Source organism: Daucus carota, chromosome 5 (genome assembly GCF_001625215.2).
Source record: "Daucus carota subsp. sativus chromosome 5, DH1 v3.0, whole genome shotgun sequence".
NCBI classification, from domain to species: domain Eukaryota; kingdom Viridiplantae; phylum Streptophyta; class Magnoliopsida; order Apiales; family Apiaceae; genus Daucus; species Daucus carota.
Window position 1 is genome coordinate 32,120,316 of NC_030385.2, and position 26,807 is coordinate 32,147,122.

At 33.6% G+C, this 26,807-nt stretch overlaps 4 protein-coding genes across 4 annotated transcripts; 2 read left to right on the forward strand and 2 right to left on the reverse strand.

Moving 5' to 3' along the window:
* The first annotated feature begins 11,385 nt into the window (after positions 1 to 11,385).
* On the forward strand, positions 11,386 to 14,335 carry LOC108220693 (uncharacterized). The gene is made up of 3 exons (XM_017394533.2): positions 11,386 to 11,653; positions 12,018 to 12,348; positions 13,783 to 14,335. Exons 2-3 carry the CDS (start codon positions 12,019 to 12,021, stop codon positions 14,296 to 14,298), a joined length of 846 nt encoding a protein of 281 aa, XP_017250022.2. The 5' UTR covers positions 11,386 to 11,653; position 12,018; the 3' UTR covers positions 14,299 to 14,335.
* Positions 14,336 to 16,327: 1,992 nt separating this feature from the next.
* On the reverse strand, positions 16,328 to 17,495 carry LOC108222059 (uncharacterized). Its single transcript, XM_017395947.2, has 2 exons — positions 17,330 to 17,495; positions 16,328 to 17,206 (listed from the first exon to the last, which is right to left on the reverse strand). The coding sequence occupies exons 1-2, from the start codon at positions 17,384 to 17,386 to the stop codon at positions 16,592 to 16,594; spliced, it is 672 nt and encodes a 223-aa protein (XP_017251436.1). The 5' UTR covers positions 17,387 to 17,495; the 3' UTR covers positions 16,328 to 16,591.
* A 4,252-nt stretch (positions 17,496 to 21,747) lies between these two features.
* On the reverse strand, positions 21,748 to 23,783 carry LOC108222258 (uncharacterized). The gene is made up of 3 exons (XM_017396185.2): positions 23,661 to 23,783; positions 22,730 to 22,977; positions 21,748 to 22,619 (listed from the first exon to the last, which is right to left on the reverse strand). The coding sequence occupies exons 2-3, from the start codon at positions 22,877 to 22,879 to the stop codon at positions 22,005 to 22,007; spliced, it is 765 nt and encodes a 254-aa protein (XP_017251674.1). The 5' UTR covers positions 22,880 to 22,977; positions 23,661 to 23,783; the 3' UTR covers positions 21,748 to 22,004.
* A 403-nt stretch (positions 23,784 to 24,186) lies between these two features.
* On the forward strand, positions 24,187 to 26,281 carry LOC108219951 (probable rRNA-processing protein EBP2 homolog). The gene is made up of 2 exons (XM_017393554.2): positions 24,187 to 24,323; positions 25,127 to 26,281. Exon 2 carries the CDS (start codon positions 25,130 to 25,132, stop codon positions 26,006 to 26,008), a length of 879 nt encoding a protein of 292 aa, XP_017249043.1. The 5' UTR covers positions 24,187 to 24,323; positions 25,127 to 25,129; the 3' UTR covers positions 26,009 to 26,281.
* Positions 26,282 to 26,807: the final 526 nt, after the last annotated feature.

Below are 26,807 nucleotides of genomic sequence, written 5' to 3' on the forward strand. Positions count from 1 at the left end.
TATGAATATTTATAGTTTTTTAAACAAGCGGATTAAAAAATATAGAGGTCAATTTTCTTATGAAAAAACCCATAAGTGACACACTAACCAACGTGCACATTAACTTTTTGTGCAATGCCTAATAACATCAATTAATATTTGATAAATTACAATCTTATCAAATCAGTAAATTAATATCACGGTGAATTGTCGAATCTTTTTATTGAGATTCATTCTCATTGTCAAAAAAAATAAAAAAAAATCAGTAAATTAATATCAATAATTAGGTTGTATCTTTTTGTATTAGATGAAATAGAATGTGATGACATTTATGGTATGATTATTTCTTTCATCCTTCCGTTTTATGTTTTTGAATTAGAACTCATAGTCCGCATATTTTTAAAGCGTTGTATCATTTTCACTTATTCGATATTATAATATTTGTCATTAAAAATTTTAAATTCACATATGTTTATTTACTTTTATTATTTTAAAATTTTTAAATTCACGTTAATTTATTTATTATTCTCTCATAAATTTTTACTCCTTCCGCCTCACTATTCGGTCGGCATTCATTTTAATACTGCGATCAGTTTTATAATTTCTAAAAGAATTTCAAATAAAATTTTAAAAGATTAAAATTCTATTTTGGAAAGAAATCTTAGAAACAAATTATTAAGTTACAATTTACAAAAATATTAAAGTATGTTTTATTTTCATTTGTCTCAATATATATAATTCATGGGGTCCGAGTGCATATTTCTTAACAAAATTCTTCGTAATTTATACCGTCTCATTTCTACCCATTCAATTTCAACCTAAGGTTTTGAATATATAAGACTATAAATAGCGTTAATTATTTTTCAGAACATTATTAGTAAAATTGGGTTTTAGTGGTGGGCTAAATTGAACATTATATATAAATTTTGTTGAATTTGAAGACGTTTTGTTTCGGTGTTGCTGACTATATTAATGAACTAATTTTAAAAATATTATATTATTATTATTTCAAATTGTATAAGTATAATAATATGTTGTCCAAATATGATACTTGACGACGTTACATTTGTTACAAACATAACTATTATAGAAATTAGGTTAAAATTATAAATAAGTTCAGTGGAAGATTATTTAAAGTGTAAAATTCATAAAATTATCTACTGTCTCATTTTTTATAATTTATATTGTCAATATATGATTAGATCCCTGGTTCCTTCAAATAAAGGTCATTTTTAGTTAGGAGTAACTGATGCGACTCGAGATTATCAATTTATCAGAGTTCTCAAAGTATAAAAAGTCCTAGGCATATTAAATATAAAAATTATACCCAACTTTTTAAAAAAATCACCCTTCAGCCGTACCTATTTTTTATCTATAATTCTAGTCAACCTATTTTGAATGATTATATTTGTCGAATCTCTACAGACCTGTCTGTAAAAAAATTATACATCATTTATTATCATATTGTAGTGATATGTTATATTTTTAACAGTCTAAAATATTAATAACATATTATTTTTAAATTATAGCCGGCCAATATGATTAGTACCCGCTCTAATCCATTATATAAGACGTTTGACTTTTTACACGTAATTTTAAATAGTTTGATCATATAGCAAATATTAATATTTTTGTAATTTTCTTTTCCTTGATAAAAACATAATATAAATATTTTTATACAACAAAAGAAAATTTTAAAAATTCTAATTTTGAGCATGCGGTTAAAACTCCTAAAAATATGTGTAAACGGTCAAACACCCTGTATATAATGGATAAGAGAGGGTATCGTTGAAACAGAATATCTAGCAATCCGCAATTTTTATCAAAATGTATTACAAGTTTAATTTAATCAACGATTACAGATAACTCTGTTGCATATGTTCTTAGAATTTCATAAATATCACGAGATTAGTCATCCATTTGTGTCGCGAGAGTTGTTACCATAAATCCGAATTTACTTGTCTTGATTAAATGCGACTTGCTTAAAATTCAAGCCGAAGTCGACCTCAATTGTTATTGATATTTTTGTTTTAAGAACTCGAATCAAATTAAACATTATTAATATTATCTGAATTTGAATAGCCCATCTCTATTGAAATTTTGAGATCATACGGGGCTGAACATGACTAACACTTAGCAGTAACAAATGCAAAATTATAAGCCTCTACTCTCGAGTTATAATTAAAAAATAATATAAATGAAAAAAAAAATAAAGTTATGTCAGTGTCACTCCAATTTCTGCTCTCGAGTGAATAATACAAGTGAAAGTTGATGCAAATATAACATGCTTTCACTATAAAAATAGGATGAAAAAAAAAACAGTTTTCATTTATATTCACTTGCTTTCCTTCTTAAAAAAATTTGAGAGCAAAATCTAAAAGAAAAGAATTAAGCTAAGACATGATTAGCTAATCCTCCCGTGAAACCGAAAATCGAAATAGTGGGCAAGCAAAAGTCATGGTAAAGATGAAAGGAGGGGTTAAAAAAGAAGAAACAGCCATTGATTTGCGGGTAATGGAGTACAGACATATTCTTAAAAGAGTAGCTGAGAATATGGACCCCTCGTTTGGTGGGTCAGGGTCGGGCCAGAAACACAGCCAACGGCGCCAATTGATGTAACTGTCCTTTCTTCATATTTTCTTTCCTTATATACAATCTGTATATACACATTTTAACATACACACACAACATAGTGAATCGATAGTGGGGGCATGGAGACCGGAGAGTGATGGTGGATTTTTTTTTTTTTACAGAAGTTTGAAAAATAAAACAACGAAGGCGGGGAAAGACTTTGGGGAAAGACTTTCATCTTCTTGATAAAATGATGTAGAGTTAATATAAATTTTTTAGGATTTAAGCACAATATTTCAAAATCTCATAAATTTTGGTAGAATTTCAAAAAATCTTAAAATATACCGACAAATCTCACAAAATCCATCGTTTTGTGAAATCCCAAAAAATTCATCAACATTTGAATACCAATACCATCGGATTTTAAACAATTCAATTGAATATCATCGGATTAAAACATAATTTAAAATTTTAATCATACCATCGGATTTTGTAGCATAATTTAAACTTCCAATTGAACAGTTCAAGATTTTAATGAATTTTAAACAATCCAAATTAAATATCTTTAAATTTCATGATTGCAAAAAATTCATTTAAAATTTTAATCCAATACACCACTTCGTCTTACGCTGTCTTCTGTAAGAGATCTTGTAAACCTTTTTATTATTCTGATTTCCGAATAACTGATTATGAAATTTTAAATTTAACTCTTTTTTTTTTCCTACATTAAATTTAACTCTTTTTCATGTCATTGTTTCATTTATTAAAATCGATTGATTTATGATTATTTCAATGATTTATTATTTTAATATTAGTGATTTCCGGATTTTATAAAGACCAACATTGATACGGTGGTTGTTTCAATCTCAAACTCTGGCGTCAAATTAACTCGGTTCGGTGGGTTTGTGTACAGAATCTCTACAAATTTAGGTTTATCTTCGTTTGTATCTTATTTTCATATTCCAGCTAGGCAGCTACGTGACAAGCCTGTGTATGTGTATATGAACCCACGACTCATGTTTGTAGTTATTGTTTGATTGAATTTAGAAAATACAGTATTTAATTATCAAATTGCACTCCATAACTTGGCTATATATAATGTTAATTATTAATAAAAAATTTTAAATTTTGTTGCTGCTCATCTTATGTAACTAGTATCGATTGTGATTATTGATAATTTTTTTAGTTCTTTATTACTGCTTGATGATGTATTGTTTATATAATTAGTTATGGTTAATAGACAATGAATATATATTAACAACTTGAAATTATAGAAATTTACTATTTTCTCTGTTCCTAAATTCTTTACGTTAATTTTTAAAACGATTTTTATGACTCATTTAAAGTATAGTTTTATAATATATCTTTAACATTTATTTTAAAAAAATTAATGTTTAATTTCAAAAAATAAATAAATTAATGTTTAAACTTTTATCAAAAAAATTGAAAAGATATATTTTAGAACTAGAGAGGGACATATTTTGTTGATATCTGGAATCTGGATAACTTTTTGTGTTTGTACATGTGGACTGGGAGTGTGTTTATTGTTTGGGCGGGAAAGTTTGTCGTGGGGTTAGCTTTGTCTTTTTAACGTTTTATTGTTTAGTACTCCCTCCGTCCCAACAGATTCTTTACAGTTTCCTTATTTGGTCGTCCCATCCATTTCTTTACATCATAAAACTTTCCTAAAATAGTTAATGGGTCCTACCACTTTCCCACTTTTTCTTCCTTTTCACACTACTTTTATTCCACCAACTCCCTTTTATATATTAAAAATCAATGGGTCCCACCACTTCACCTACTTTTCCTTCTCTTTTCCACTACTTTATACATATTTCTTAACCTCCGTGCCCAAACCCAATGTAAAGAATTGGGTGGGACGGAGGGAGTACGCCACTATGTAGGCTAGGGCTGAGCAAAAAATCGAAAAAAACCCGATCCGAAACCGAAACCGGTAAAAACCGGGTAAAACCGAGCCGAAAAAAACCGATCCGAAACCGAAACCGAAAATTAAAAAACCGAGCCGAGTTCATGGGTTCGGTTCCGGTTATCGGTTAAAACCGAACCGAAAAAAACCGAACCGAACCGATTATTTAAATAATAATAAAAATAAATAATATAAATTGTAGATTTACTGCAGATTTTAGTATAATTTGCATAAATATGAGGATTTTCTAGTTTTGCGGCAAATTTGAGGATTTTCTATTTTGCACCAATCCACTTGTGTCTCTGTTTTGCAGCAATTCACTTGTGCCTTATAGAGTTTTACAAGTCTGAAGTCAGTTTTAATAATTGGTTCAGTAGCCTTAAATAACTGGCTCATCTGCTTCTTTCAGTTTTCCGTAGCAAACTGGGGAGTAAGGGTAATGAAATTCTCAAATGAAATCAGCTTAGATAAAAGAATGCAGTAGATAACTTTGCATTGGTCCAATTCTCTTCGACTGTTCACATTTTGATTACAACACTCAATGCTCTTTCTTTCTCAACATGCTTTTTTAGAAGATCTGTAGATTCAAAAGATTTTACTCTAAGCACAAAAGACATGCCTTCAGGCTTCAATCAGGCCATATCAGTATCTCAAAAAAAAAACTCACTAATTAGTTACTGGCTAGTTACACATCCAGTGTCCACACAAGGAGATTGCTATTTTGCATATATTCTTTCTCAAAGTTTACCAAGTTACAGTGTATAAAACTTGAACCTAAAATATACTCCTATTATTTGTGCTAAACGACTCTTGTATTAATTATTATGTATGAATTGCGAGCATTAATTTATCTTGTTTGTATATTATTTTTATCGGTTTTGTAACCGAAACCGAGCCGATTATAACCGAACCGGGATTTTTTAAACCGTAACCGAAACCGAATCCGAACCGGCGGTTGCGGTTTTTGATTTTGAAAACCGAGGATATATGGTTGCGGTTCCGGTTTTGTCCAAAAACCGAGCCGAACCGGCCCATGCTCTCCCCTAATGTAGGCAATGTGAGTAGCTCTTTTCTCTTGGTCCTCTATTCTGGGGGACCGCCGGCATTTCTCTACTGGCTTTTAAGCTGACCCAGGCTCGGCAGTCGGGAATCAATATTACGTCGTCTTCGATACTTTTCCAGTAGACCGCAGTCCAAAATTTTCTTGTCAATAGTACACACATAATTTTAATCGATTTTAAAAGTCTGATATATAATATTTTTGAACTGTTTTTTCTAAATTATAAAATATGCATCCATATCAGGTCTCTGTTCTATTTTATTTGAATCATTTCTTTTTAGAAGTCTCAAAAAGACGTCTCGGAAAAATTTCCTTTTGTAATATTTAATTAAAATTATTACATACACACATATATCTAACATCAATTTTTTTTTTTATGACTGAAGTTTAAATCCAACACTGTATTGGTCAATTCAAAAGAGACTGATAAAGTAATAAACATATCATTATTAATAAAATTTCTTACGGGAGAATAGAGTTTTGTAAATTTGTGGTCCTTAAAAAGCTCCCAATTTATCCTGACCTGCTGAACTCAAGAAATCTGGAATTCAAGAAAATGCATGAAATGCATTTAATATATAAAAAGCAATGTCGGATCCTTTCTGGTCATCTAGAATTAATTTTTACCAGTAGTACAATTTCACAGTGTATATTTGCGTGCAGAAAGAGATTGATCGAAAGTGTCATATAATAATGATTTACGTGGACATATATACAGGATAATTTAATATTTCATCTGCCATAGCAAGCCTTTAATTTTACTCGTGGAGGTGGATTGGCAAGTATTGGACGATTGTGGGGATTTTTCACATGTTTGTGTCATTGTAGACCTGTAATTATGTTTGAAGCACTTAATACACTTAAATATTAATTATGTCTGTGAGTTGTAAATGGGGTGGATGGTTGAATAACTGGTTGAGTTGATAATTCACTTGTGGGGTTATGTTGATTAACGTTCTATTAACTAAACTAGGTCGGATGACAAGTTGCTAAGAGCAACTCCAAGGGGCTCTCTAAACAAGCTCCTAAGTCTAAATTTTAGGAGCAAATCAAAATTTAGTGCTCCAATGGGCTCCTAGATGCTCTTTAAAAATTTAGGAGCCTACTCTCTCTCCTTTCTTTTAAAGAGCATCTAGTAGCTCTTAACTCAATATTATATTAATTTCCTTTCAATCTTCTCTCTCTTTTAGTTAACCTTTTTTTCTCATTTATACAAAATAAATATAAAATATGAATAAGGAGCCAAGTATAGAGAGTAGCATTGGAGTTCTCACTTTTTCCGGTGTATTAACTTACTAGGAGTCACATTTTATATTATTGTTTAAGAAATGATTTAGGAGCACCGTTGGAGATGCTCTGACTACAGAAAATTAATTCATACTAGTATTATAGATTTTAGTTTCCACAAATGCAATAGACCTGCACTCACCTGCTCCAGTGCTCTATGCAAGGATAAAGAGGAGAGGAATAAGAAAAACAAGACTTCTATACTTACTATTGAAGACATGACCATACTTTGTAGCTCCGTTAATTCAAACGTCCATTCTAAACAAATAGTGATAACAAAAAATATTTTGAATTTACATGTGGGATTGCTGACAGAAATTAGCTTAAAGTTTTAGATGATTATAATTAGAAATGTTCATAATTCAAGGAATTAGGTGTTACCAAAAAACAAGAAAAAAAAACAAGATAAGAAAAAGTGAAAATTATATGGAATATTCATGTTATTTCATTCATTAGCTTATTAAAAATAATATTCCTATTATTTTACACAAGCGTGTGTCACTTTTTTATTTAAAAGAAGCAGTCCATCTTGTGTGCCAAATAAGCACATAGAGCAAGTCCACTGAAGATCACCATGATATCGGTGTTTAATAGGGGTGAGCAAAAAAACCGGAAAACCGAAACCGAGCCGAAAAACCGAAAAAAACCGTAACCGACAAAAACCGAAAAAAACCATAACCGAACCGAACCGATATAACGGTTTGGTAACGGTTACGGTTTTAGCCCTAAAACCGAACCGAAAAACCGAACCGTTTATATAATATATAATAAAAATATAACATTTATTATTAAATATAACATATTATATATATATATATATATATATATATATATAAATATGTGCTACAATATATTAATTATATATTTTAGTAAGAGAAATTGATATAATAAGTATATAATATTTTTCTAAATTAATAAAGTATTAAATTTGTATAGTAGTTTGAACCAAAACACCAAACCGTTTATTTAATATATATAATAAAAATACAATATTTATTATATATTATTATATATAACATATTATATATATATGTGCAACAATATATTAATTATATATTTTAGTAAGAGAAATTGATATAATAAGTATATAAATATTTTTCTAAAATTAATAAAAGTATTAAATTTGTATAGTAGCTTCTAATCATATAAAAACCGGAAAAAAAACCGAAACCGACTAATGATTAACCGAACCGAAAAAAACCGTTTGAAACGGTTCGGTTACGGTTTCTACCTAAAAACCGAACCGAACCGAAATACACGGTTCGGTAACGGTTTTAGGTAGAAACCCAAAGTATATAGAATAACATTATAATTTATTTTAAATATAGAATAATAGATATAACTAGGAGCTTTTAGGTACTTTTGCGATAACCCAAAGTATATGCAAATTGCAATTTGGTGGCAGAATTTCAATCAAAGACAGCAATGATGATGAGAAGCAGGTAATAACAAGTATGCTTTCTTTTTGTTTTAGTTACGCAGTGGATTGCGCGGCTGCCCTTTTACTCATTGCACCCCATGCAATACAATCATAATGCTACTACTCTAATTATTGTAGAAACAAATACTAGGAGATCGTTTGAGGGAGTTTCAAAAAAGTGTTTCTTGCTTAAGATAAATAAGTGGAGTAGAAGTTAGAAATAAGATAAGACTTATAAATGATTAAAGTGTTTGGGAAATAAGTTGAAACCCTGAAACAAAAGCTAGCATTCCTAACTTTTTATAAGTGCTTCTTGACTTATTACACAAACGGTACGAATAAGCGCTCCTAACTTATAATCCAAAAGCTGGACTTATAAGTTTTTACCAAACACCCAATATATTCATTTCTCTCGTACACATTAAAGCTAATATCAAATGTGTTGGACGCGTACACCTGAAAGGCTAAAAGAGAGTCTGAGGACCTCGAGGTTGATATATTATACATGCGGGCTTAGCATGCATTTCAATATTCTAGTAATATATGTATAATAAAGAATTTTTCTAAAAATAAATTATGAAATTAAGTTTCGTATACGTCTTACAATATATGTCAAGATTCAAGAACTATAAAAAAAAATATTGTGAAGATTCACCATACATTTCAGGGACGAAACCAAGAAAAAAAATTTGGAGGGGCGAATCAAGATTTTATTAATAAGTTCATGAATTTGTACGAACAAAATCCAAATTTACATGAGACTTCTATATATGTTTGAATGGGCCGTCAAGATTTGTTAGTTATGGGGGACCAAATGAACTCTATAATCAATTTCTATACTCAAGATTCAGTAAATACAAGTTTTTGGAGAGATTTTGGGGAGGTTAAATGACTATATAATCAACTTTTATATTCAAAATAAAATAAATTTAAGCCTTGAGGGGAGGTTTTGGGGGGACACGTCCATCGGTAATAATCTCATAAATAAGAGTATATGATCGACATTGGTCATTGAATGACTATGAAATAAAACATGTAGGAAAATGCTAAATCAATATCACAACTGTTGCAACCTTAAATTGTAATTATAGGTCTTAATACATAACAACCAGATGCCCCAAACACAAGTTCTATTACATATCAGATGGTCCAGATCAAAGAAATAGGAGGCATTATAATAAATCTACGATGATAACTTCAACCTCCACACACCAAATGAAAGAAAAAAAGAAGCATATTAATAAATCGTTATAACTTCAACCTCTACATGGGGTTCAATAATGGATGTAATCTGCTTAACGACATGATCAGGAGAGTTGAAAATGTGAATTATCTACCCCATGTGTTTGTCTTAAAAACTTTGATTCAAGCCAAGTTGGTTAATAATATCGTAGTACAAGTTAAGAATACTGTTCTCTTCACACTTGCAGTTTGAAGTAAGTAATGACATGGATCGGTAATTTTTTTTAGTAGTGTTTAGCAATAGATTTGATATGTATAGTCTTAAATTTAAATTTGACATCGAGAACTATCAATATTTTAGAATTTTTAATTGATCAATTAAGCCGCCTGTTTATCAAATTCTAAATCTGTCATTGCATGGATCTATGTTCCTGACAAGTAAGTTATGCTTTGTTTCCCAAATTTGGAACAATAAGCTCATGACAGTGCAAATAAATTCACACGAAAACTGAATTATGGAGAGAGAGAGAGAAGTGCAAAGTCCAAATGGAAGTTCATTAGAATCAAGTGTTAAGCCATTTTCTAGCTCCAGTACTAGAATAGAATCTTTATTGGATACTTTAGTTCTAAAATTTAATGAACCTTTTTATTGTGGTTGGATTAGTGTTCTTTGATACTTCGTAGAAATTTGATATAAAAGAATGTTTGTTAACGTTTTGTGTTAAATTTTGCACTTGGACTTGATGACCTTCATTTTGCTTCTGGCTTCTGCGATATTTTCTAGTGGATGAATTTCTTTTAGAAGGATTTGTTAATGTTATACTTAGTTGAATATTCATTTTTTAGTTATCATACTCAATTTCAAGGAATGGTTTAGCCTTGGTCTTGCCGCATTCTTATGCTAGGTGCTAGGTGGTTTGTTGTTGCTGTAGTTGTGTAAATTTCAGTCTGGCTCAATATTGTGTGCCTGCACTATTATTTCTCTTTTAATATGTAGGATTTCAAAGCTTAATTACTTATATGTTAAAATATGTTTTGGATTAGTCATAAAGAAGTAATAAAACATAATCATTAAGATTTAAGGGTAAAAGGAATGATTCACACTCTATCTGATTGCAGCTCAGTGCCAAACATGAAGTGGCATACATGTATGCAAAACAAACACAGGTGCAGAGTCCGCTTAGCCTACAAGTCAGAATGTGATAACCAAGGCACTGGCTACATACAGGGAAATTATGGTTAAATATGCAGGGAAATTTTGGAGTTCACTTGCCATCAGGCTGGGATTAAATCGAAGATTGACATTCAGATACAACTTCAGTAGAAGAAAAGGTTTTTGTTACAGTAAAGCGTGGCATCAATGTTTATTCATTTCTTTTAGGCTTGATTTACTGAAATACATTGTTTTTCATCCGACCTCCATTTCTGCAACCATTGTTTAGTTATCTAAACTGACAGTTTTCTTTTCGAACGCTCATAACTCAGGAGCCATCATGAGTCATGACTTCTTGTTCTGAAAAGTACAGGAAGAAATGTTCATCAGCTTCTGTCTTGTAGTTCTGCGAACATGAACCCCAGGTGCATGCACCGATTCGCTTCCAACAGATATTACAGCTGATATTCAGTTCCTGCATGTATCCAACAATCTTTGCCAATGCTGTCCTGTTGATCTTTCAACTCAATATCTGAACTCTGAAGACTAAATGGAATAAAAAAGAATTGGTTATCTAAACCAGAATAGTCAATATTATTTGATACGTCTTCGATATGGCCCCAGAAGGCCAGAATCACAAACTTTCTCAAATTAGTGCAGAATCCTTTTCCTCGTTACAATTTGTACCTCGTTTTATTAATTTTGACAAAAAATATTAAGGGAGTGTTTGGTTGGAGGTTCATGGGCTTGGTAAACGGGAATGGGCTCCCCATTCCATAACCCAATGTTTGGATTAAATTTTAAAGGGAGGGGAATGTGAACCCGTGTACCTTTGGCCTGTTAACACAAACCTGCCTTCCGCCCCGGGTTACGGAAACAGAATCCCAGTCAATCGTCTCGCTCGATATACAGCTCCTGCATCAGTTCTTCATTTCTCTATCATTTTTTGTTGTCTGTCGATCTCGCCCCCCTCTCTCTCCGCCTCTCCCTAGCTCCTCTCCATCTCTCCCTCTCTCCCAAGCTCTCTCCACTCTCCGTCTCTGTTATTGCTCGATAGTCAAAACTTTTTCCAAGGTAACTCTTTGCACAAAACTCTCATCATATCTATACTCTCGTCACAAATATATGCATATATTTGTGTAAATTGGCTCACCATTTATGCAAGCCATATGCAATTTATGAGTCTGCTGTGCTGTGTGTTTACTATCTGCTTATACATGAAAACTGGTATCAAGGTGTTTGATTAAATGTCTAAGTGAGAATCTTATAGCTGAATTGAACAAGTTATGTTCTTCAATGTTTTGATTTGAGTTATTTATGAGTCTGCTGTGCTGTGTGTTTATTATATGCTTATACTTTGTTATGTGGGTCATTGTCGAATTATTCTTGACAAACTTTTTAAATGCTGATATGTTTTTTCCGGACTTTTTATATATAGTATGAATACTGGAAGAGGGCAGAACAAGATGAATTGGAGTGATGAGGAGGATCGTGCTCTCATTGAAACCCTTCAAGAAGTGGCTGTTGATATAAATTGGAAGAGTGAGAAGGGATGGAGGGATAGTTACTTGGTCCGGGTTGAAGAGTTGATGGCAATGAAAGTGCCTATGGCAGGTTTAAAAGCTAATCCGCACATTGAGTCAAGGTGGAAGTATCTGAAGCGAAAGTATCACGCGATAGCCGATATGCGAGCTAGTTCTGGATTTGGTTGGGACGAGAATTCAAAAAAAATTCAATGTGATAAAAGCGTGTATGACGAATGGTGTAAGGTACATAGTTACTTTCCTAAATTGTTTATTGTATTTCTGATATAATCATATATGCCTGAAACCTGTCTTTAATGAGTACAAAATATTTCTCAGAAATGGAAGATATTGTGCTTTGTTTGTGCAAATAACTAGATCAGAATTGGGCAAGAGTTTATGAGAGTTTGCTACAGTTTCTGTCTTTTTTATCAGTTTTTGGGGTTTATTTTGATGGTTCATTTCTCTTTCTTTTGGAATTATTTTTTCAAACTCTACAAAGGTTGTAGTGATATTCAATTCCCTATATAGATTGTTGAGCATGATATCCTTCTTGATCCCGACAATTGCATGTTGTCTAGTTGCTTAAACCTGTCAAAATACAATGGCATGTGCTTGAATATGTTTCATTTCTACCATGATCACATTGTTCATCTTCTTTTCTTTTGACTGGTATAACTCAGGCGTGCCAAATGATATTTTTAGTATGTCTACTTCATGCCCCCCCCCCCCCATTTTCCTGTGAGTAATATAAGTATAAGTGGATTAACATAAGCTTAAGTTGGATGAGTAAACGATGCAATTATTAATAAACAGACTTGCTTTATGTTCTTGCAATGGGCTAATTTTATATGAGAGGGATACACTAGGTACTATATGGTTTATTTTTTTCTAATTCAAACTTAATAAAACTTTTGAGGACTTGTATTATTATCTTATTTGAGCCGGATGCCCCTATATATTAAAATCAACCTTTTTAAAAGTTATTGTTAGTTTAGGCATGATTTTGGCTTGTAACATATATTTTTAATGCTTGAAATTTTCGTTTCTTTTTCTCCTGGCAAACTTACTTTGTAGCAATACATTTAGGACAAGAATAGAGATTAACTTGCCCTGTCGCTAAAATTTGCATTTAGCTCCTCCAGTGATCTGTTCAAGTTTAGGACAAGAATTAAATAAAGTTGGAAGTAGAAGTTTCCTGTTGTAAAAGTTATCTTAGATTCGAATTACATGCCACTACTTGTGTAAAAGTACACAAGTAGTGGCATGTAATTTTATTTCTACGTGTAATTGTGTTCAACTTTAATCTCTGGGCATAATAAAACTGGAGTCCTTATTTGGTTGATCATAGTGGTTTTTGCATTCTTTCTAACTCGAAGATTATTATTAAATCAATTTGCTGGTCATGGTATTTCTAGTTACTTTCTCAAGCTCAGAACTAAAAAAAATATGATGTAGTTTTTGTAATTTGCTGTAAGAAAAATGTGGTTCATGTCTTCAGTAGCATATTGTTAATTAAGGCAGATAGCTACCTTAATTTATCAGCTACGAAAGTGCAGCTTGCATTATAAGAGAATTTATCAGCTAACTTAATAGGATAAGTCTATATGTAAGCTGATGTTGTTTAATCAATTGTTTCTGCTTCATATCGACTAATGTATTTATGTTTGAAACTTTCAGAGCCACAAGGATGCTAGAGATATGTGGGGTGTTTCGTTTCCGCATTTTCATGCACTTGCAGAGTTGATGGGGAATGATCGAGCAACGGGTAGTAATGCTGAAAATTTTGCAGAAGCAATAGAGAATATGGGGAATGAAACAAATGACTCGATGTTTAGTACTTCTACAGAAGAAGCTGATCAAGATTCTGTTTCCAAACCTGGTAAAAGGAAGCGATCAAAGGACAACCCTGAAAAAAATTTAATTTCCATGTTTGATGATGTATCTAGCAAACTAGGCTCATTTATGGAGAATATCGATAAGCATCTTGGCAAGTTAGTTGCGAGCGAGAGTGATGACATGGCTGCTAAAGTGATGGAGGCTTTGAGACAGATGGAAGGATTGTCCGGTGGTCAAGTGCTACAAGCTGCTGAAATACTTATGGCTGAGCCGCCTAAATTAAAGGTTTTTTACCATGCCGATGCAGAGTTGAGAAAAGAATATATTTATCGTATTTTATTAGCTAAAAATAAGTGATCAATGTTTCTTGAATTTACTTATTGTTAATTCTGCAGCCATAGTGTTTAGTAGGGGTGAGCAAAAAAAACCGAAAAAACCGAAACCGACCCGAAAAACCGAAAAACCAAACCGAAAAAAACCGTAACCGACAAAAACCGTAACCGACAAAAATCGGAAAAAACCGTAACCGAACCGAACCGATATAACGGTTACGGTTTTACCTCTAAAACCGAACCGAAAACCGAACCGTTTATATAATATATAATAAAAATATAACATTTATTATATATTATTATATATAACATATTATATATATATGTGTGCTACAATATATTAAATTATTAATTATATATTTTAGTAAGAGAAATAGATATAATAAGTATATAAATATATTTCTAAAATTAATAAAATTATTAAATTTGTATAGTAGTTTCTAATCATATAAAAACCGGGAAAAAACCGAAACCGACCCACGGTTAACCGAACCGAAAAAAACCGTTTGAAACGGTTCGGTTACGGTTTCTACCTAAAAACCGAACCGAACCGAAATACACGGTTCGGTAACGGTTTTAGGTAGAAACCGAACCGAACCGAACCGTGCACACCCCTAGTGTTTAGAAGACGGTAACATCCAGCAACATGAAATTGCTTATTTTGCTACTAGCCAGATTTAGCTTTAAACAGACCTTGTTGTTGTTATGTGATTGAATTTTCTTGTTCTTATGTGATGGAACTTTTTTATGTGGAAGAAATCTTGGATGCATGAGAATGTTATTTATTAATTTGTTTGTTTTGCTCCTAGCCAAATTTGTCACGTATAAATTTTATTTTATCACATGAAATTTGCAACACTCAATTTTTAAGAAAAATTACTTTTAACAAAATAAAAATAACTTACCTATTGGAGTTTCAATTATTATTATTAATTAAGACAAATAAGTTGATTTTAAATATAATATTCAACAATTTTTTAATAGAAATTTTCAATTTTAACAAAAAAAAAAAATTCATTCCCATTCCCATTCCAGAGTAATCCAAACAGCTTCATTTTGTGAACAGATTCCGATTCCAGAGCAATCCAAACAATCTCGGTAACCTCATTCCCAAACCCGATTACCCCCATTCCCATTCCCCTGATTCCCATTCCCATCAGCAATCCAAACAGCCCCTAAGTAGTGTAACACAACCAGAAATACAACTAAAAGCAACTTCTGATGCTCCTCCAAACTCACCGACTGTATCTGTCCGAATTTCGCGAACTATGAGTCTTTAAATTTCTTGAGCATGTCGTTTTCTGTTGACTATATAAAGATATTGATGTTTTTTCTTTATCTGCCTTTCGTTTTTACTCTTATAAAATACAGAGGTTGCTATTGCCTAGTTAGCATCAACTAGAGCTACATGCCATCAGCAATTTCTTCTTGAATATAGTTTCTGGTTTAAGTAAATAATTTTTTCATTTATCTGTGTAATACATAACAACTTTTCTGTCTAGAGCGCATTTCAGTAGCATTTTATCTCAAAGCTGAGAGCTGTAAATTTGGTTTACTTAATTTTATCATACAGTTACTATATTCCGTTTTGCTGCTTCTAATATATCTTTGTTGTACCACTACCATTTCATGTTTTTCATATCAAGTCAAGTTTGTCGATTAATCCCTCTCTCCGTGTATGTTAAACAATCTCCATTTATTTTGTGAAGTCTCAGTTTGTCCACTAATCCTTCCCTCTGTACATGTTGAACATTCCTGTCATCTTTGAATACTCCAATGACTGGGGGGTCCTTTGGCTGAGAGTCATAGTTTTGGTGTGCACACATCAATGTGTAGTTCAGAGGCCCAAGGGTCTCCCTTTGTTACTTTTTTGATCTAAGAAACCTTTGCAACTAAGCAAGAATTTTTTTTTTGTGAAGAAACATGTATGTCGTGCTTGAGAAGAAGAAGATTCATTTCTGACTTGCTTAATTCTGCTGTTAAATAGCAAAGAAAACAATTGATTCCTGAGATTGTTATGTTTGCTCTACAACATTAATAGATTCTGAGCAGCATAATAAAGAGAGAAGTATATAGATTTACATAATTCAGGCAGTCCTTATGAGTCATGCATAGTTCTCATAAAAACTCTGATTTCTATTTATGGTATGGGCAACTTCAGATCTGATTGGAGAAACCAATTCAAGACCTAGCTTGGTATGATCTTCAAACATAAAAAATGCCAGAATAATATCTGCTAGTTACACTGCCACTGATATGATCAGACTCTAAGATGCTACTATAACATCTTGCTGTTATATGAAGCATATCAGTCGAATCTATGCCTTAATTACTGCTCTTCTATGAGATGACCTGACCCTGAATACATGCTCTTCACCTGTACACCTATCTACTTTAACTATCCAACGACTTCTCTTCCCTGAACAACCATTTTCATGTCCACTGGATTCCCCTCTTGCTGCTATAGTAGTCATTAGCAGCCCTTCACCGATGGGCAAAAGATGGGTCTCGGAGCCACCCCACTGCCAAGAATTCTTACAGAGTGCATTGTAACCTAATACAGTTGTACTCATCTTTCTCCTCTCAGCTGATATTTGCACAGCTTTAAAAATATCCTCATGGTTTTCAAGATTGCAGTCTATGACTACAAGATCCGCCTTGCTGTATTCGCTTGACAGCAAAGTTTGAGGTTCCCCAACAACAAACTCAACTTGAGTGGCATTGCAGCCAAGTATGTCTATCGACAATTGAAGCTCTTCTTCACTGCTTACAATGCAGATAACTCTTCCTCCAGTTTGATGAGCTGCAGCTACTAGTCCAAGTGCTGGCGAGCCTGCTCTGGTTGCACAAGCAACCACCATCAGTTGTGCATTCTTTCCTGCAGACAGTGCTGAGATAAACTCGGCTACATTTGGTTCTTTATCACTTGATCCCTGCATAAGATGAATCTTAAAAATGTTATTAAAGATGTACAGAACTTAAGTTTTTGAGTCTTAGAACTATGTAATTGGCTCCAGACAAATGAAGAAATGCATGAGAAAAGTTATCAAGCTTACCATTTTGATGGTTCTTAGATAAGCCTTAGTCGCATATTCAGCAGACCAGCAACCCATCTTAACAAAATTATATGCCTTGTGTAAATGGTTGTTCAAGCTTCAGGCTTGAAGAGGAAGGCAACCTTAAGTGTGTAATAGAGTGTTTTGCCTTGACATTCTATCCATTGTAATTGCGCACACATATATATAGCAAATCCATAAAGGTTAATTGTTGAGCCTGCTCAGCAATAATGCAGGTGGCCATGTATTAATTTTGTACACAAGTTATGATTAATTTTTTTACTGTTTCCAACCAACCAACTCAAGTAGATATCGCATTTTGGTGCCTCTGTTGAACTTTCAGAACCTAATATTTGAAAAAAGAAAACTGCAGGATGTTTAAAATGAACTTGTTACAAACAATTTTCTTTTACTAACGTTATATCAGACATGCAAATTTAGTCACTTTGCAAGTCTAAGAGGGAGTATATCCTGGATCATGAAGATTACTGTTTAATATATAACAGAACTGTAAATTTGTACACAGCATTGTTATCCTGGTTTCCGTCTAACTTGAAACTTATGAAGAGGCTGGATGCTGACAATATTGATGCAATTTTGTATTGTTCTTCATATATGACAATATTGGTAAATTTCTGATACCTTTTGGAAAAGTTTCTGATATCAAACATGTAAATAATAACAATTCAAATCTCTAGCATTATTATTTACGTGCTAGAAATGAAGCAGATAATATTTACTCTGAGGATGCTTCATTTTGTGATATTTGTTTTAACAAAGACCATTTTTGACAAGCTGCACAGAAAAGTAATTAGCATATGTATAAGAAACAGCTAAACAGAATTGAAGAAATGATCCATTTTGCCTCCCAACAGCGTTACAGAGATCTGAATCTAATCAAGTTGTTTCCATCTCAGAAAAAATGGAATTGTCTTTATTGAGACATAAGTTGTACATCTTTTTATAAGAATTGAGACATGGAGTGGAAAAGAAGGTAAAGGAGGCTATCTTGTTATGTTGCTGGAGATGAATGTAACAAGTTGTGGGGCACAAGGCTTTAAACATACTGCTAAAGGATGAACATGTTTGCATGGGGACCACAGGGGAGTGAAGGATTAGTGGAACTAGCTAGTAATATTGCATGTATATCTTTGTTTTTTTTGTTGTAATTCATTGGCTAGACTAAAGAGCAGTCCATTCTTGATAAATGATGCACATGCAGGCATCAATAAATCAAACTTCAGTTCATCGCCTCTGCAACAATCTGGACTAGACGATGGCTTGTAGGTCCAGCTATCCGGTCAGTGTGTCCCTCCACTTTTTTAATTTGAAGTGTACTCGACGATGAAGATTCAAACTCAGCATATGATCATTTTTAAGAAAAATAATATGAAGCACACTCATTTCATTGTTCATGAAAACAATGAAGGAGGTCAATAGATATAAGTTGAGTATAAATCAATCATTTCCTATGACATAAAATTTCAAATTAGCTCAAAAGAAAAAGGTTTGGGGTTTTTTTACAACTTTTTTTTAAGTATGCCAAATCAATTAACTTAAATAATGGACCTGTTAGTGAGAAAACAAGTATACTAGTTCATTTGTAGCGACAAAAATAGATACTCATTTAACGCAATCTATATTTTTTTCAGGTATAATGTATTACTCTTTCTAACTGTACTGATGGGATACTCAACTCATGTTGGGAAGAAGAGTTAGAATCACAAGATGCATGAGTAATTCCTGCCCATCCCCAGACCCCAGCAGATGTCCAGCTTAGTCAACACAGTGTAACTTACGTGTGGATCAGTGACCCCTCTTACTTAAGTCTGATACACCAGCACCAATGGATCAATCCTACATATTTTCATGATTGATACAGTACATATGATAGTTTGTACTTCTGCAAATGGACCAAAGTACCGCCTGTATGGATTTTCCAGAACTTACACAACATGGCTTGATTTTAAACAACCTAACTAACGTTTTTTTTAACTGTTTAGCGCCAAGAACTGAATTTTCACAATCTTAAATATTTGAGACAATTTCCCTTGCCATGCCAAGGACTAAATTTTCACAATCCTAATTATTATACGCAATCTCCTTATCCTGCCCTTCCCTTTTAAAGGGAATAGAATTCTTCCCGGGGCTTATTTCATTGATAAGCAGATCGATGCCACAAGTTAAAAGAATACCCTGCAGCATAAATTCAGTTTAAGCACAAACTAGAAATGTCAAATGTATGAGAACAACTAAGGAATGCTCCATCTAATGTCTTTAACAAAGAAGCCATCATGGCTTCATTCAGGAAATACAGGATGAAATGTCCATCAGCATGGGCGCACCAGCATGGGAGGAGCTAGTGAATTAAGGACCACAGGGGAGTAAAGGACCGGTGGAGCTAGCTAGTAATATATAGCATGCACAATATATATTTCAGATTTTTTATGATATTTTTTTTTTGGTTTTTATACAGTGACTAGACTAAAAATCAGTTCATTCTTGATAAATGATGCAAATGCAGTGTATCAGTATCAAATTAAACTTCAGTTCATCGCGGCTCCAACAATCTGGACTAGACGATGGCTTGTAGGTCCAGCTGTCCAGTGTGTCCCTCAACTTTTAGAATTTGAAGTGTACTAGACTATGAAGATTCAAACTTGTTCAATGTTATGTATATCAGTATAATTAAACTCAGCAAATGATCATTTGCTTTAATTTGAACACTCATTGTTCTTGATATTATTGAAAGAGGTCAATTTCACTAGATACAAGCAGAGTACAAATCACACGAATCATTCTCCAAGTATACCAAATGATTTCACACGAATCATTCTCCCAGTATGCCAAATGATTCCACTCAATATACATTTTCTCAGATTACACTTGAAAATGCATATTATGTTGTGTTAAATATAGCATGCATAATCAGAATAGGCCTTTCTGGATAACGGATTCAAAACCAATGTCTAGTGTTAATGATAATATACGATTCAATCAGGCCATCATCCTTGCTCTTTGAAGGTCTTCTGTTAGAACATGTTTGTTTAATAAGTTAAGTTGTATTAAGTCGACGTCTATTATAAAGAATGCAAAAATCACTTATATAAAAAACTATCTAACTGTACTGATGGGATACTTGACATATGAAGAAAAGTTAAAATCACGCGATGAATGACCCAAACATGTGATATTGTAGTAATTCCTGCCCATCCCCAGACCCCAGCAGATGTCCAGCTTAGTCAACACAGTGCAACTTACGTGTGGATTGGTGACCTCTCTTAATCAAAACTAATAAACGCTACCTTACAGAAATTCATCCACCGGCTCAATCTGATAGACCTGCTTCCTATCCATTCATCCCAAACCCTACATATTTTCATGGTTGATAGAGTACATGAGATAGTCTATACTCTTGCAAATGGAACAAACTATACAGCCTGTGTGAATTTTCCAGACTTGCACAAAATGATTCGAACAGAATTGTACACTGTTTATTGCCACAAACTTAATCTACTCAATCTTAATCATCTGATACAATTCCCTCTTGTCATGCCAAGAAATGAATTTTTACAATCCTAACTACTCACTCTGTTTTTAAATAAGTGACGTTTGACTTTTTGGCACACATTTTCTTTATCATGTCCGCCCCTTTCAATTAGAATTTCCTCAAGTCTTGTTTCGTTTCTGGTGATAAGCCGATTGATGCCACAAATTTAAAGAATACTGCAGCAGTCAAACCAGTTTAAACATAAACTAGGACTGTATGTGAAGAACTAAGAAATGCTCCTTATTCTGATGTCTACTCTTTAACCCAGGAGCCATCATGGCTTCGTAATCTGAAAATACAGAAAGAAGTGTCTATCAGCTCCTGTCTTGTAGCTCGACAAACACGAACCCCAGGTGCATGTACTGATTTGCATCTAACGGCTATTTTTACAGTTAAAAAATCAAATAGCTAGTCCATTTCCCTGCATGTATTAACTGATGATGAACACCTTTAAAATCTCTTCGCCAATAATGTTCTAGCTGATCCATACATATCTGAAGCACTGAATGCAGTAAAGAATTAACCAACTAAATCAGAATAGTCCTATCATTTGACATGTCATCACTATGACCCTACATCCACAAACTTGTGATGCTCCTTAAAAACACACCGACAGATCCTCCCAACCACTCCTAAATTAATATACTTCGTCATATTACAATGAAGCCATATTAAGGTTCTAACTTCTAAGAATAAGCATCTTTACGTGTTTCGCAAACTAAGGGTTCTCTGAACAAGAGTAAGAGGTGCAAAGTCTAAAACCTTATGGAGTACAGGTCTCCTTAAAACAACACTTTTCAATTTGTGTGTTTTTTTTCATCTGCATGCCATTTTAACTCTTAAAAAGTACAACCTTTGCCCTTTAAGTTGTTTAACTGAGCTACCAGTGTTGAATCAGTTGGCAATGAGAAAGTACTTAGTTTAACATGATCGACAGATCAAGTCCTTGTGAGTGAAAAGAAGTATTTCAGAAAAGCACCTGATATATTTGTTCACAATTTGAACAGCTTAAATCTGATTGGAGAAACCAATTCAAGATCTTGCTTGCTAGAATCTTCAGATATTTAAATTGCCAAAATACTATCTGCTATTTACATTCTTTCATATTAAGCACATCAGAATAATTTATGCCTTGATTATAGCTCTTCCATGAGATGACCTGACTCTGAACACATGCTCTTCACCTGTACACTTGTCAACTTTAACTATCCAACGACTTCTCTTTCCCAAACCACCATTTTCACCACCAGAAGGCTCAACTTTTGCTGCTATTGTAGTCATCAACAGGCCATCTCCAATGGGCAAAAACTGAGTCTTGGAGCCACTCCATTGCCAGGAATCCTTGCAGAATGCATTGTAACCTAAAACAGTGGTATTAGTCTTAGCCCTCGCGGCTGATATTTGCACGGCCTTAAATATCTCTTCACGGTTTTCAAGTTTGCAGTCTATGACTACAAGATCCGCGTTTCTGTATTCACTTGACAACAAAGTTTGAGGTTCCCCAACAACAAACTCAACGCGACTGGCATTCCATCCAAGTGTACTAATTGAAGTATGAAGTTCTTCTTCATCACGTACGATACAGATAACTCTTCCTCCAGTTTGATCAGCTGCAGCAACTAGTCCAAGCGCTGGTGAACCTGCTGCGGTGGCACAAGCAACCACCATCAGTTGTGCATTGTTTCCAGCTGATAGTGCTGAAATGAACTCAGCTACATTCGGTTCTTTATCAGTATTTCCCTGCATAAAGAAAACATTAAAAATTGTTATTACAGATAGAAATAAGTAAAGGCTATTGACTGTGCCATTTGCTCAAGAAGAATGCAGGGGAAAAAATATGAAAAGCTTACCATTTTGATGGTTCTGAGATAAGCTTTAGTGGCATTTTCAGCAGACCAGCAACCCATCTTAATTAAATTATAAGCCTTGCGTGAATGGTTTTGTTCAGGTTTTTGGGCAACCTTAATTATAAAACAAGAGAGAGTGTTTTGCCTTGACATTCTGTCTATTGCACTTGCATATATATAGCAAATCTGAAATGGTTTATTACTGAGGGTGCCCACTCTGCAATAATAAAAATATGTAGCAAGCTGTGCATCTGTAGCCACACATTTCTCATTGTATCAGTACATGCAAAAAACCAGTCTTTTAAATAATTCGGGGTCAAAAACAGTTCTTAACTCTTAAGGTGCTTATTAAGCCATTAATTAGAAGATTCTATAATTAGTGGTATAAATCTAGTGGAAGATTCTCTTCATCAAGTCGCATACTCGTATGTGTTACTTAATCTACAGTTCAAATTTTAGAAATGAAAATTACACTAAAATGCAGACTAACTAGAGGGGAAGGGTCTCATATCTGCCTCCCAATAGCAATACAGAGATCTGGATCTAACAAAATTGTTCCCTGGAGAGAACAAAATTGCAGTGTCTCTATTTTGGAGTTCAGACACAACGTGTACAGTATTATATTCTGTATGAATGTAGTCCAGAAGATGGCAAAGAGATGTAAGAAGGATATGTTGGCATAAACCAAGTGCAATGATCAAGGTGTTTGCATGGGGCAGCAGCGTGGGCAGCATGGGCGAAGCTTGCTAGTAATATAAAGGACCACTACCACTGTGGCCCTACTGAGCAACTTCTAGTTAGTAATTTCGTTCGTGTGCTTGTAGAATTGACTATTGAGCTTTGAGTATAATGCAGTGTGGTGTCATTTTTTTTTATTATTATTAAATTACACCGAAAATAATTAAAAAATGAAATGGGAATTCACAAGTCATACCCGACAGGTCTTAAAAATGATGCAGATACAGTGCATCAGACTTTGAACTTCAATTCGTGTTGCCCGTCTTTATAAGGATTGTGGACAACCCAATGGCTTCTAGTTCCAGTGTGGCCCTCCATTTCTAGTGCTATATACAAATTAATAAATAATAAGTTGAACGGGTTATTTCAAAAAAAAGAAAAAAAAAGTTGAACGACACTAGCTAGTAAAATATGGAGTATCATTTTTAGCGAAAAATAACTGTTTTTGTTCTTATTCATTCTACACTCTTATATGTCAAATAACCAAATGCTACGCTTATTATAAATAAAAATAAAATTATTTCAAATTATTCGTGGAATACATAATGATGAATTAATAATATATCAAAACTTAAATACACTATCTTCTCATGTTAGCCACAAATTGGGTAACATTATTTTATCAAAATTATTAGCGAGATTGTATGGGTAGTATTTGAACTCAAAAGTCGAACCTGGGCCGGATTTTCATTTTCTTACATCCAGTGAATTAAAGGCCCAATTCATCCCAGCCCAGACCAGCCCATTGATACCTAAACCTAAATCCGTTTAGAGTCCAGCTAGGTTATTTAGAATCCCAATTTAACTCCGACGTTGTTCTCTCTTACACCTACCGGAGCTCCTGTCTTCACATTCTGCGGTGAGTCTCACGTTCTAGTACCCCCTGTCCGTGTATCTGTGTGTATAGTTATGTTTGTTTGTAAGTGATTCCTGTTCTATATATATTTCAGCTGTGTAATTGATAAAAGATTTCATGTATGTGAATATAGCAGCAACATTCGCTGCTATAAAAAAATTGATAATTGATAATTGATAATTTTTATTTAAATTAACTGATATAACAAACTACTAATTCATGCTTCATTTTGCTAATTTTGGCAATGATTTTAGAGGGTTATTAGAGTGTTTGTAGATTATAGTGGACTATATTGATAAGTAGAGTTATGGAATGCAGTTTACACCCTTGTTTTGATAATTGGGTCAATTTGATTTTTAATAAACTGCCAGAGAAAGCGTAAATGAAAGCAAGATGTGAAACTTGAATGGTATTTGTATGCAACCAATGATCAATCATGTTTGTTAATAGCATGAAGTCATGCTCGTTAAGATTCGGTTTATGCTTTGGTGAGTAGGTTATGTTAGGGAACTCTTTCGGTGTTTGCAATAAGTACTTGAGTAGTGCTATGTTTAGTGGTCTGTATGTTTGTGCCCAATACTGCAGATTAAATTATATGAATTAGCCTTTGTCCAAAACCCTAGTGATTTAAGTGAGTTCCTTTTCTTTTTTGTCCAATGATTGTTGGTTTTTCTTTTAATGGATAAGTTATATCTCAGGTCAGTCCCTTGAAAATCTAAAATTCTTACTTCCTTTTTGTGGTGCAAAATGTCACCCTATTCTAAATTGATGTTGGTAAAGCTTTGTTTATTTGATCTTGATGATAGTAAATGGCGGTGCACCAAAAAAGACCTGCCGTGTTTGTTGCGGAAGCAAAGAGTAAGGCAGACACTGAAAACCTTGATACAGAGTCCTCAGAGTCTGAGTTAGAATTCGATGAGGATGATGAAGTAAGGCAAAGTGAACCTTCGGAAAATGCAATATACAACAGGGATGGCTTGCTTGATAAACTGGGAGATATCAGCTGGCCTGAGAATGTTGATTGGATACACAAACTTTCTTTTGATGTGAATCAAGAGCAGGAGGTGGATGCAAATGATGACCTGACACGAGAACTTGTTTTCTATACTCAGGCATTGGAGGGTACAAAAGAGGCGTTTTTGAAATTTCAGTCCATGGGGCGCCCCTTTTTGACGCCTACTGACTATAATGGTGCCATGGTGAAAAATGATACTCACTTAGAAAAGGTTAAGGATCAGCTTCTGGCAGAAAAGAATAGGGTTGAGGAGGCTGAGGAGAGAAGGAAAGCAAGGGAAAGTGAGAAAATTGCCAAGGAAGCACAGGCACAAAAATTTAAAGAAAAGGCTAAGCAAGAAAAAGAGGAGAAAAAATCTGCTAAGAAATTGATAAAGGAGAGGCAAGAGAGTGGCATTAGCGAGCCAGAAGAAGATGGTGATATTGGTTTAGCAGATGAGGACGATAGTACATTTGATGAGAGTGATCATTCTGAAGGCAAGGCAAAAGAGATTACTGGTAAGGGGAAAAAAGAAGCAGATAAGAGGAGGAAGAACAGGGACTACAGAAACTCAAAGCATGGACTTGGAGTGAAGAAAGGCATAAGAAAGCAAAATAAGGCTGAAACCACAAATGATACAAGAAGAGGCTTCAAGAGCACTGGCTTCGCCAAGAATAAGAGAAGGAAGACATGATAAAAGCAGGGCTGATTCAAACTGCGCAAACTGCTGGAATTACTGTCATTCATATAACTAAGAATGATGTGGTGCAAAATAGGGTTATATTTACTTTCTTTCGTAGTGCATTCCCTTAACCTTAAATTTTGTTGCTAGAGTGTTTGGTTTTTTACCTGACTTTGTTGATTACTCCACTTGTTTGGATTATATAACTCTCTCGCTGATGCACTTGCAAGAAATGTATTCAGAAGTGTTTGGATATCGATAGGCGAAAATCAATTTTTCTCAGTACATCAGGGATAAGTATTAATTCTATTGTTTTTGTAATGTTCTAGATGTGATTATTTAGAACATTTAAGATCATGTTTCATCTTTGATGGTACATGTTTTTTAGAGATGATATTGTGTTAGTACCGGAGTTAAAGAGGGTGATTAATGTAAGATTAGAACAGTTGATTACAACATTAAAAACAAAGAAAAATACATTTAAGTCGTTAAAAAACTGAGTATATTTGAGCTAATTTTAGTGAGGAGGATAATGATTGGATTTCTCATTCAACGGTCCACCAGATTGCTTAATACTTTCTTTATTCACCTTAGCTCCTTATCAATTATCACCTGTACTCCTAAGAGACTACTGCAAAATTTCGATATCACAGTTCCCCCCCTCCACTGCTTATAAAAGGATTTGCTAGCATTAACCAACTCTAAGCCACTTTAAAGTTCTCCTCTTTTCCAAACTAAAATTCTACTGACTTGCCGCCAGGATGCTCAACTCTATGTTGGAGCTGATCAATTTAGTTGCTTCGAATTCATT

Bases quoted from the DNA above. Each gene is read 5' to 3' on its own strand.
- LOC108222059 (XM_017395947.2), bottom strand. From the start codon at position 17,386: ATGGGTTGCTGGTCTGCTGAATATGCGACTAAGGCTTATCTAAGAACC. The intron at 17,207-17,329 runs GTAAGCTTGATA...CATCTTATGCAG, and splicing joins ATCTAAGAACCATCAAAATG to GGATCAAGTGATAAAGAACC.
- LOC108219951 (XM_017393554.2), top strand. From the start codon at position 25,130: ATGGCGGTGCACCAAAAAAGACCTGCCGTGTTTGTTGCGGAAGCAAAG.
- LOC108222258 (XM_017396185.2), bottom strand. From the start codon at position 22,879: ATGTCAAGGCAAAACACTCTCTCTTGTTTTATAATTAAGGTTGCCCAA. The intron at 22,620-22,729 runs GTAAGCTTTTCA...TTCTTTATGCAG, and splicing joins ATCTCAGAACCATCAAAATG to GGAAATACTGATAAAGAACC.
- LOC108220693 (XM_017394533.2), top strand. From the start codon at position 12,019: ATGAATACTGGAAGAGGGCAGAACAAGATGAATTGGAGTGATGAGGAG. The intron at 12,349-13,782 runs GTACATAGTTAC...TGAAACTTTCAG, and splicing joins TGTATGACGAATGGTGTAAG to AGCCACAAGGATGCTAGAGA.